We start from the raw sequence: 13,033 nt of genomic DNA on the forward strand, positions 1-13,033 counted from the left end.
ACTATCTTGACCAATACTTGAATAGGTCTCTGCTATTATTTTAGGCAGCTCGCGTTCCTGATCCTGTTGTGGAACGTCACGGAGCTACATGCGCACTGCAAGCGCCACCGCTTCACCTTTAAGATTACTTGAAATGATTGAGGATACTGTGGCAAAATTGCCCACCAATTGCATCCCTAAATATAGGGCCGGAGCAGCCCTGTATTCATCTTGAATTTGTTTCAACACCTCCGGTAAATTGGCAAGTGTCCGTGTTCCATGTGCGGTTGTATAGAGCACGGCAAACACTTTGATCCAGGTATTACAGTTATCTACTGTAGGGACCATCGCAAAGGGCAAGCACATTGTTAATAGTCCATGTTTATCCTGAGGTCCTGTATTGGGGAAATACTGCCTCCAGCGCATTAATTTTTTGTGCTAACCAAAACGGAGTTTCCTCTTGTTTGGTGGGTACTTTACCCATAATCAAATGTACAGTCGCAGGATTTATACCTGGCGTTGCTGCAAGTAGATGCGCTGGAGCAGCACCTGCTGGGTTTGTATTTATTGTTTGCATCGCAAATTGTACTAATCGTCTGTATATGACTGTTAGTTCGTTATATAAACGACGAACCTCAGCTACCGCTAAATTTGCAACTGCAGGATGTGGTGTATAAGTGGCCAATAAAGGCCAGGTAGGACCGTCATTACTTAGCGGACCTAACCTTACTGGTAATATTGTGTGGGGTAGGGCGCCATCAATCCAATTATTATGTTCTTGATAAGATAGAGGTATTTCTAAATATGCGGACGCTCTGTATTGTCCAGGCGCATTTGCATGTGTATATTGGTGAAATGTGTTCGTGATCCCATCAACTGCTGGAAATGTTACCCAAGAATAGAAAAGTTCTGTTCTATAAGCTGCATGGGCATCCACCACAAATGTGACTGGACCCCCCCCCCCCCCTCCGGGCCGTTAGGCCATTCGCTAATAAATGTGCAGTTAGATGTTGTCTCATATTAACCACTATTTGTACCTGCTGTGGATTCGCCATTGTAGTGACACTATGAGTTCAGAGAAGGCACACCAAATAGGGCTTTCCTTTTAAAGTTCAAGCTTGAACAACCTCCAGCTGCAGTAGGATAGCCTACGCAGCTGTGGTGGAAATTCTCAGTACCACGGACGTCTCTGCATACGGTATTGAGGCGTCATTATATATAATGAGACTGAGGTACTCCGGAGGACCCAAAAATTAGAGCCTGACCAAACGTTGGCGGCGCCATGTCGTGTAGGCTCTCATTTTTCTAATGAGACTACTGGATTTTGAGCAGCAGAATTGTCCACGGTGTGGGAGACTGAGTCTAACCTACTGCGGGTGACACCTGTCGCTCTAAATCTGGGTTTTGCTCTGGCTAACTAGCAGTGCCTCATCTCTACTAGAGGATAGTGATGATTGGGCAGCCGAGCGCGTGACAGACTAGGCTTCTCAGGGAAATTGTGGTCACTCAGGTCGCATCCGGTTCTCTCACTTACAATTCAGTCTCATATATAAACAACGAACAGAGGCAGTATATATTTCAATAATGAGTTTAATAAAATGACTGCATCTTAGATAGCAAAGCATGAGCTGCAATTACCAGGACGACGCAACGCGACAGTATTAAAATTGTGACGAGAAGAGTGAAGCATAAAAACGCTATCATATTGTCACTATGATCGGTGGACTATTTCCCATTTAAGCTAAAATTTGAGCACAGCATATTAAGCTCTAGTTCTGCCTTTCAGGTTCCCCCGGGAAGACATCAACCCTCATACCTGAGCAAAGGCCTGTGGTCTGCGTTAGCATCTGTAGCGAAGCAGTCAGCATACAGTCGTGGTTCCCTGGCTGGAATCTCCCTCTAACATGTAAGGGACAAGGAAGTGTTTATATGTCCCTACGTAAGGATGTGTATTTTCTACGAATATTGGAGACTAAACTTCTACCACATTCACCGGCAATGTACCAAACTGTAGCTTTGAATGAACCACAGAGTGATCAAGAATGTCTTGTTTGAGAACAGAGTGCTGGGCTATGCAAAAACAGTTAGATAGATGAAAATAAAACAAGACCTTAAAAATGGTTATTGTAAAAATAACAATGCGAAGCCGAATAAAATATATCTAGGTTAAAGTGCACAGCAGCCTAGTGTGTTAAAATAACGTGCATGGAGATATAACTAAAATGGCTACACAACAGGTTGGGTCACAAAATACCAATGCATTTGATAGAAGTTGTTGTGCATATTGCACTCACTTCTACTAAATCCATTTTAGGATATTCCTAATAAGAAATCTCAAATTGCAAATCGTTATTTGATGCACTTTGTTATTTTTTTATACAATTTTAATATATCAGACCCCTTGTGTGCATTTCACATCAGCTTTACAAGATCTTCGCTGCCTGCCAGTTTCTTATCAAATATTTTTCATGACTCTGCACAAAGCACAGGGCCACCTGTGGCTTTGACCTTCTTTTCCTGTTTGCATGTACAAACCAACACAGAGTCGGCAATGAAAAAACATGCTGAAAATTGATTACCTAAAATATCAAAATCCAATCTTGGCTTTTCTCTTTTTCTCAAAATGAGGACGATTGCTTCCTGAAATTCACTGACCACCTGGCCTCTCAAAGAGCCAGTTGGCTCTTCCTTCTAACTTAATATGGTGATTATAGATTCATGCTGAGCACTTTGCGACTTGAAAAACAATTGAAACTGTCTCTAGCTGCACACACCACTATTGAACAAATGTTTGTGCATCTGATTGTATTTCTAGCAGGTTTACTATCATTCTAAGTCATACCAACACAGAACATGTGCAGAAAGGACACTTAACACCACACATCACTAAGATGCAACAGCTTCGACATCTGTGCTCAAACCTGATTTATGGTCCAGTTTTGTTTAAGTATTGCAGTGACTTTCTCAGCCAGAGATTAAAATAACCTAGTTTTATCTCTGCTTGCAGAATGTTCCTACATCCACTGCTGTACAATAGGTTAATCATTGCCTTGTTTCCATACATCTGACAAATGCTTAAAAGATTTTTTCCCCAAAGGCTGTCTGAGTGTAACTCCACCTGAGGTCCTGTACTTACTACCCTCACATCAGACTCACTCCGCTGGTAACCGTTTCCTACTGTCCAGCACCACCTCTTCTAGCTCCAATAAACTGCTCAATTCAACATGACCCTGGACTGTTGGTGGAGATGATTTCCTCTTACAACTAACTATCACACAACAACTAGAATCAAGGGCAGGCTTACAAACAGTGTATGGCTTTTAGAGGGGTAATACACCAACAACTTGACACTTTGGGACCCACACTACAAACCTCCTACCTCAATATCCGTCAATCTATTCGGGAGTAATCTGCCTAGCTCGCACCAGTGAACTGCTTGTCTTTGACACACGTCACTGCATTCAGGAAGTGCACCCGATTTTGGTCTCTACTGTCAGAGGGGGTTATATTTATCTGTAAAACAAAGCCCACCAACCAACGATGTCATGAGTATCCACACCATGCTTCATCAGGAGAGCCTACACAAAGAAAGATTTTGGAGTCCTGGAACCTATCCATGTGACCGCAGGCTGGTCACAATGCTTCAGATGAAGGTACATAGAATTGGGATAGCTTTTCCTCAGTCCTTTGTCCTGGACATATCGCTTAAGCAATTCCTCAGCTGTTAACATGTTTGTTTAGTTTGCCTTTGAAATAGATTTCATTGCAAAGTTTTGAGATGTCACCATAGCATTTTAATCTCCACTCTATCCGTTTTAATCTTTAGGCTTTCTATTTTAGTCTTCACTCTATCCATAAAGCAACTTGCATCTTTAAAGTGAACTTTGTGCACCTTTCATCTTTTCTTTACATAACTGATACCAACCGGCAGGTTGGGACCAAACGGACTGGGAGGTAGATTATTTTGTTTATTACTGTTGCCAACAGAATATAAAACGTTATGTCATCAGAAAAAAAAAAAAAAAACTTGGTACAATTTCTGGTTTAGGCAGGTCCATTAAGCCTGGTGTACCAGAAACCTTCAGCTCAGCTGGCCACTTTGACTTAAAACCAAGATGTTGCATCTGTGTGCAAATATTTTCACCTTTATTTAATTCCTAAATGTACCCAAAGTCAATTCCAATTTATATCAGGACTGGGTTAATTTAACATTCCAACTGCAGTCTTGGTATATGTAGGGGCACCTACTTCACATTAGTGTTTCACATGAGTTGCATGCCGAGATTTGTGTCCGGAGGAATTTATGCAAGGTTGATATTCCGGTAATACCTTTGTAGGGGTCTATGCTCCCCATTTACTATGTATTATTGTTAAATAGGTGGACATACAGTGAGTTTGTCAATTGGGAAATGTTTGCTATGCACAAATGACCACCAAGGGGTGATGTGGGTGTCTAAAGGGGGAATGTGGCAAACAATGGGGAATACCTCCTCAGAAATGGCTGTGGGTATTGTAAAATGAAGGAAACCCCCTGTGAAGGCAATGCGATAAACTTGCGTATCTGGGAAAGCGTAGATCAGCATGGAGGGAGACCTATCTACAAAACAAAGCACCCACAACAAGTACTAGTAAGTAAGAAAGTAAAATCTTTATTGCATATCAGGTATATAATACAATTATGTATAAACAAAACATTAAAATTACATAAACAACTTCAAAAGTGAATGGGGCCCATTGGTAGTTAAAATGCACATTTAAATTAATCCCAATCTCAGTATGATCCCTTTAAAATATTCCTTTAAACAGTCATACATTTTCATGGGCGTTGATTCACTGAAATGCCAGTGGTAGCAGAAGTGACATCACATACCCTTTGACAATAATGACATCACAGGAAGTGACATCATGTGACCCTTAACTCATTTTGTTTTCAGAAAGCCACTTCACATGACATCAACACCACACTCACACTCTTTTACACCCCCTTACACTCATTCTTATTCACTCTCATTCACTTGCATTCATTCTTAATCTCAATCATACTTTTGTGACACTAAGGCCCAGGTTTACTAACACTTTACACCTTGTATCCACCCTTTTTGTGACACAGACCAGGTGAATAGTGTTAGGGTGAAATTTACTATCCAACACAAATCGTTACTTGTGTTGGTGAATATCCAAAAGCAAAACAAAATTGTGCTAAGCCCTTCTTTGCATTATTTTGCACAAATCCTTATCTACAAATACCGGTAGAGAGGAATATGCACCAAAATCTTATGACTGCTTGAAGCAGGCATAACAAGCAAAATTGTTTTAATTTCTCCTCTTTTTTCAACTTTGCATGTGTTGTGCTGCATTGTACAGCACACATACAAAGTGGGAAAAGCCAACGCATAGTTTTTGTACTATAATGTACCCCTTCCAGTACAAAATCTATGCTCCAGAGAACGCACACACCCTTTCACTGTGGTGCAAGGGTGTGCGCATTGGTGCGTTGCAGCTAAAAGTGCACCAGTGCACAAGGAGAGAAACAATGCCCCATATCTCAGTAGATATTGTACCTTTGTTTCTCTCCCTTACACATAACACAGCACAGCATCTTTGGGGCAGCATTGCTTGTATGTCAAAGAATAGTGCATGTGGGCCTCAATTTCAGTCTTTCATTACCTTTCACTGACTCACTCACTTTCGCTCCCACACCTGCTTATGCATACAGACATGCTCACACACGCATTCTTATCTCGTATAACACTCTAACACACACACACACACACACCATACATTAAAAATATATATTTACTTACTACAGCCCCTGGTGACCCCTAAATGACGTCCATGTATATTTTACAGCTCTCGCACAGTCCGTAATTGTTATTCCATTTAATCAGTGCCTATATGCTGCTTGCACGGTACAAATGACATGACCTAAACACTGGTTTTACATAAAATGTTCTTTCATTAGTAAGCTGCGGATAGGCACACAGCAAATGACAGTTGCCTCAACATAGGCAACAACTAGAACTGAATGGTACATAATTATTTTCCCAAAACACATTTCAAGATAGTGCAATCTAATGCGAAGACACTTGAACTCTTGCATTCAGACCTCACTTCATACAGTTGCGAGGCTAACGAGTTATAAACTAACCTTGCGTATCCTGATTGGTTAGACCGTATTGAATAATTCATCCTTGCTTCTGAATTTGGTTGTTTTAAAATCATTTAAATATTTTTTGCACTCTAACTGCAATTTGTCTTTGCAGCTGGCTTAACAATTAAAGGAGAAAATGCGAAAATTAAGCTTCCATGCATTGCCCCACACTTAAATACTAAATATTATATGTGGTTCCGCTTTCTTTTTTGTAGTTTAATCTATTATTTGATTTAATTCCTGTGGCATAACAAGTTGGTCTCTGAAGTTTCTCAGAGAAATCAAAATTGAAAGGGTAATTATCCGCTTTCAATTGTCAGTGTCTGGGCGAAATATTCCTGATCTGCAGTGAGCCTGCAGGACTTGTCATCCAAATGGAGCTGGTAACACGGCCCTGCTAGTAACAAAGGCCTAAATGCTTTCAGTACACACCAAACTTCAGAATGATTCTCAACATCTATATATCTATCTATGCAAGTTATTCATTTTTTGCGTTATTATTGCTAATTCTTTTGCTAGCACAGGTGTAATAATAAAAATATTAATGAGTTCATGTATTCAGTATAATGAATTAGTGTAGAAAATGTAATAACGTAGACATAATGATGCACGCATTTGAAAATGTGATTATCATGAGTGGCCGCCAGTGTTAACAAAGTGTATTAATTAATGAGTTTTAACATGAAATAATGAGCATATGTTTGACTAATTCAGTAATGCGTCATAATTAGGGTTATGTATCAAGTATGTGTTTTATTAATTGTAGGCCTTAACTTAGCGAGTGCCTTGGCCTACTTGCCAGGCCTCATCTAAAAGCTGTATTTCTTAGAGTTTAATAAAAATGCTGACCAAGTGAGTTAAACTGTGATTTTACATTAAGTGTGCTCATAACTGAAGCTTTCTCATGAGAACCGATCGCTAGAAGCTGTTGTTCCTGCTAATGTAACATTTTATGTGTAATGCGCGTGAGACTGACTTTCTCAGGACGAGAACAATGAAGACACTGACTGGAGTATAAGATGCAACAATACTGTTAACTGACAAGCCAGATGATGAGGACATTGAAGGACAACCAATCAACGTGTGAAAGGAGTAATAGTAGGATTCATAGATTTGAAATGTAAATGTAATTACATAAAGTGTGAACATGCGATTAACTAACCAATAGGGAATTAAGGGAGAGTTTAGGTGATTTTGACTTAATGACACTGCACGGTGAGAAGACACCCATTCTTTCAGACACTCTGCCCATGAATCTTGCTAAGACTGCTTTTGCCCATTTTCTTGCCGACTGAAAGGTCGTTATTTTCTGGTGAACCTTGACAAGAGATGTGCTTAACTTTAATGCTTAAAGCCTTTGCGTACTGAACTTTGCTGATAAATCTTGATGCCTTACTGATCGACTGATGTCCTGAGGACGAGGACTGATTCTGCTTTGCTGATCCACCCGAGGATAGGTATACATTGAAATGTGATTATTACGCATATTTGCCTTTTCTTTCTAGGGTCCAACTGCACTGTTTTGATAGAGCCCTAGTAAGATGTTTTTCTAAATTTGTGTTACTAAATTGTTTTGCATGAAGCCCAACATGCTGATGCTAATTTGATGTTAGTTAGGGATTCTCACTAATGACTTACGATAACAGGGACTAATGCTTGGTGGATTTCTCTGCTAAACTTCAGGTATTTGACTTTGTCGACATGATTGATTTTGCTATTAATTTGCGCCACAAAATGTGTTGTAGTTCAAGCTTTGATTAGATTGAGTCTTTCGCTGCTTTAGACAAACATTAATGTTTCTGTATGTGTTCATTTGATTTTGAGATTAATCTACATGGTGTTAGGGAAATAAATATTCTAACTTTTACTAAAAGGTGTGGTTATTCATGACTGAAAGGTCAAGGTGTGTGATAATGACTGACTCAATTGATTATTGATATTTGTTAGTGATGATTATTGACTATTGTGTATTGATTGTGTTGGAGCTATGGTAAGAACATCTTAATAGCGAGTCAAAAGAATCATTGACCTATACGCTTCCCCTTGTTAGTTTACTTAAGGTCAGACGCGCAAACTCTTTCACAATTTCAGAAACTTGAATACTCTATTTTTGCCACACGTATGAAGAAAACATTGGTCATATACCTTTTTATTTATGTCACCTTCACTTTGATGTCACAGTTATTCCCAATCTTTCTAATGTACTAATGTTAACGTACATGGAAGATTTTTCCATGTTAACAAAGTTTCTGGAGGCATTTCTTCCCGTTTAAAGAACCTGTTTAAGGTTCGGTGCTGGTGGTCAGTCCTGAGTCTACCTATCAGGTGGACTCTAGGGAGGATGCTATGTTCAGACTGGCTGAAGGACTACACCACCGAATATGTATGCTGAAAATCATTCTGCACTACTCCAGCTAATTTATATTGATTTTGTTTTCCAGTAGTGAATCTGCTTTCTCACTGATGCAACCAAAAGGAGCTTCATACCTCTGCCCACGGCATAATCCTTCTTTTCTTAAATACTGCTAGAGCAACAAAGGCAATTGCTCCTGCTTTCTGACCCCCTGACATGATTGTTACTTATAGTACTACCATACTCCAAAATTGTGTATGCAAGGAATGCAATGCATTCCGTTAATAACTACTTATTATGTTTAGCTCTAATAAAGAGCCATCATTGTGAATAAATGGATTCTAATTCCAATAATTCACTGCTGTTATGTAACAACAATGGGTAACAGAACTTGTTATCCTCTGTTGAGGAATTCTTGGATGCTCTGTCTGTTCTTTCCTGGAGTCTGTCAGAGTGGAGCTGGAAACCAGGCTTCAGGAGGACAGGGAAGGGACGGCACAGTGTGTCAGTGGAGAAGTGTGGCTCAATGGTTAGAGCGGCAGACCCTGATGCAGAAATCTGGCCCGGGACCAGAGTTCAATTCCCGCCTCAGCGGGTCTTGGGCTCAATTTCCTTGGACCTGATAATTCTTGCATCGGTGCCTAATCTAATTCATGGGTCCCACTCTGTAACTCTGGGCAATAGCTTGCTTAATCTCCACAACGGCCCCAACAGCGCTGGGATGCCTGGCTTCACCTTGGAGGTTGCCCAGGAGTGGGCACCTCACAGGGAAAAGCCAGGAGGGGTTCCACAGCAGTATGCGTACAGCGCCTTGAGACCCTAACGGGTGAGTAGTGCGCTATACAAGTACGAAGTTTTACAGTGTGGTGGGGGTGGGTGGCAAGAGGCCAGGTTTTTTTTTTTTTATTTTATTTTATTTTTTTTTACATTCAGGAAGAGGGGGCGAGGTTATGGTATGTGTCAGCTGAAAGCAGGGGCAGTTGATTTTGGGGGAGACACATAAACTAAAAAGTGAATAACGTGTTTTTCACATCTGGTTACTGTATGACATCATAGATAACTCGAGCTTCACTCTTGTTGTCTATTTTACTTACCTCTGAACCCCTTGGTAAAAAGCATCCCAATTATTCTCTGTTATCCATCTATAATTCTTTATATAATATAAATAACTTGATTTACCTTGTATTAGCTCACCCAAATGAGAGTATGGTTGAAGAACATTAATACAACTGGCTTTGGTAAATTACTGGTTTAAGTTAACATTAAATATATTTACTAATGAAATACTTGATTTATGTAAACTTTTCCATATGAGGCATTATGTAAAGTTATCACGAAATTTATAGAGTAATAAATAGCATATTCAAACATTAAAATGCACTGTTCTAAATCAAGTTGTGATGAGGGGAAAGTTGAATATTTCTAACCATTTTTTAAATGTTCTTGTTTTAGTGTGAACGATATAGTTGCTGTGGGACCGGATAGTTTTTATGCCACCAATGATTATTATTTTCTGAATAAGATTGGTAAAAATGCAGAGCTATTTCTTGGTTTGGCATGGACAAACGTTGTTTATTACAGTCCAAAGGAAGTGAAAGAAGTCGCTGCTGGATTTCTTATGGCCAATGGAATTACCATGTCACTTGACAACAGGTACAGATATTTAAAACTTTTCAAAAATTCTTGAAGAATAGCTATTTTTAGGATTATTTTCAAAGAGATCACACCGTGTGCCTAGTTACATGTTGGCGCTTATTCCAAGTCTATGCTGTGCACATCCTTCTTGGGTACAACTGGTAGAGTCTGGATGAAGCCTTGTGCCTGAATACAAGAATCCATGTTCTTTCTATTCCACGTGTGAACTCTTGGGGTTTGCACCTGCACTGGACAGAGAACAGGGGTGAAAGCCATTGCAGCTGTTCAAGAATACGCATCTTTTGTATCAGGTAATGAGATTAATTAGGAAAAAAATAAATTTTGCCTTTAACCAAATTTTATCTTAAACATTCCTTTGATTCTACTGTTTTTCACTGGAATACCTCTAAAATGAAACATTTTTGGTATTTGATTCACTAGATCTATTCAAGGCTAACAGAATGGACAAAGACCTGTCTTCTTGGAATCCATTATTTCTGTCTTGGTGGGATTGTCTTGATTCTATCAAAATGATAACGTCTATTCCGATTACATCTTGTCTATAGTACCAGTATATATATCCCCTTTTCATTTTTTTATAAATTGGATTCTATAGTTTGTAAATTTCTATGGCATGATAAACAAAATCGAGACTCTCCTTGTCACTACCTAAAATGGCTGTCAGAAGACTGCACAAATTTTCTGTACTTTCGTTGTTATCATAAAGCTTATTGTGTGAGAAAAGCCTCTAACTGGCTCCCCATTTCACCTTCGTCATTCAACTCCCATATGTTTTAATATTGAATACTTCCTACCTGCATCTTTTTCTCCTACAAAGGTTCTTTCTTTTACTGCAAGGAACATTATTGCATCCTCACCGCTTTTTAAACATACCTGTTTCTTGAGATTCTTTTTTACATTCTCCCTTATGGTATAATCATTTTATTACTATCAATAACAATCCCCTTTATTGGAAATCTTGGAGGCAAAATGATATAATGTGGGTTCGTAATTTAATTCATTGTGATACCTCTTGCTCCTTCCCTCAATTTCATACATTTAATTAGCGTACATTCTTCTATAAGTTCTTTCTTCTCATAAATATAATTTTTGATGCACGTACCACTTTCCAGTTACACTGCACCCTGCCCTTTGACTATTAACAGCCTACTCTAGGGGTTACATATGTATTCAGAAGGGTTAGGCCTGGCAAAAGGTTTATTTTGCTATGTCAAAATGGCAGTTTAAAACTGTACACACATGCTCCAGTAGCAGGCCTAAGACAAGTTTATTGAATGCCTAAGTGGGTATTACTGTCAGTGCTGCAGGTCCAGTAGTAGCATGTTATTCACATGCGTTGGATACCACTTTACTGGGAATGTAAAGGTAAGTTAAATGTGCCAACTGGGTACACGCCAATTCTACTATGTTTAGGGGAGAGATCACAGGCACTTTAGCATTGGGTAGCAGTGGTAAAGAGCAAAGAGCCCTTAGGCCAACTAAAATTATTTCAGAACAACTTAAGAGGGGTGAAGTCAAAACGTTTGGTGGTGACCCTGCAGGGAGTGCCAAGCCCAACAATAGCATTATTACAACTTATCCTATTGTACTCTACCAAAATAAAATAAATCCATGGAAATTACACTTATCTTTACCACTGTTAAAAAATCTTTCGAGTTCACAATTACTGTCTAAAAACTGTGTTGTAAATACAAATTGCCTTGTGTCTAACAGTGAATTTACACTGTATTTAATTAAAACTGATTTGAAAAACCTCTGCCTTTCTTTTTATAAAAGAAACATACTAATAAACTATGGGCCTGATTATCACCTTGGCAGATGGGATACTCTGTCACAAATATGACAGATATCTTGCCCACCGTTTTACAAATTCCATCATATCCTATGGAACTTGTAAAATGGCGGGCGGGATATCTGTCACGTTTGTGACTGAGTATTGCATCAGCTAAGGTTGTAATAAGACCCTGTGTGTTAGAACATGTCATACCTGACCCACATTTGAATACCCTCCCTGTTTCTGCTAAATGCTTAGCCTTCCCCGGCATAAGAGGAATTTAACCAATTCTAAATGTTTAGATGTCCTATTTGATTTCTGGGTTTAGCAAGGTAAAGGTATAAATAAAAACAATATTACTATGCCATGATTCCCAGAAGGATACGTTCTTCCTTATTAAACTAATCCTTCATTAATAAATAGTTAAAATCGTGCTTCAGAAACCATTTCTATCTTTAGCTGCATTTTTGATTTAGATAACCTCTGTAATTCTATCCAATTGTTCTCGCAACCTCAATGCTCATTTTAAGACACTGACCACCACTTCCTTTCTACAAAAATATGCAATTCTATCTTCTTCTGAATTTAGTAATCTATTCAAAAACTGCAATAATCTGCGCCATTGACGATTTAGGTTAATTCAGCAGTGACTTCAGACACTCGCCCCCTTTTCTAATCCAGTCCTGTGCCCAACTCATAAAAATATCTGCACCATACAACAATTTAGTTTAAACTACTTTATTTTTAAATGCTGTCAGCACTGATGATAGATTCAGGCCACCATAATCTATGTAAAATTGCGGAGCTCCTCAATAGCTGATAATACACAAGAATTTAGCATATCTAAATGTACTTTCCACCTTAAATTAACATTGAAATGAATAGCTAAATATCTATAGGATGTAACTTCTTCATCTGTAGTTTTACCTACATAACATAAATAGTTTCTTCTTTGGCCTAAATGCTACTATTTGTGTTTTATATTTGTTAAATGTTAAACCTTTATATTTATATTGTATCTAAAATGCTCCTAATTTTCTTTGAATCCTATTTGGATCATGTCCATAATTGCTAAATCATCTGCGTAAAAGAGACAAGACACATAACAGCTTCCTATTGT

General features: G+C 38.8%; 1 protein-coding gene across 1 annotated transcript in view; it reads left to right on the plus strand.

Annotated features, from left to right (window-relative positions):
• LOC138262057 (serum paraoxonase/arylesterase 2-like) overlaps positions 1 to 13,033 on the plus strand; it is a 197,773-nt gene that overhangs the window by 128,509 nt on the left and 56,231 nt on the right. Inside the window, exon 6 of the mRNA XM_069211746.1 lies at positions 9,936 to 10,136. Within this exon, the coding sequence (XP_069067847.1) occupies positions 9,936 to 10,136 (201 nt within the window). The remainder of the gene's footprint in view (positions 1 to 9,935; positions 10,137 to 13,033) is intronic.

This window comes from Pleurodeles waltl, chromosome 10, assembly GCF_031143425.1.
Source record: "Pleurodeles waltl isolate 20211129_DDA chromosome 10, aPleWal1.hap1.20221129, whole genome shotgun sequence".
In the NCBI taxonomy this organism is placed as follows: Eukaryota; Metazoa; Chordata; class Amphibia; order Caudata; family Salamandridae; genus Pleurodeles; species Pleurodeles waltl.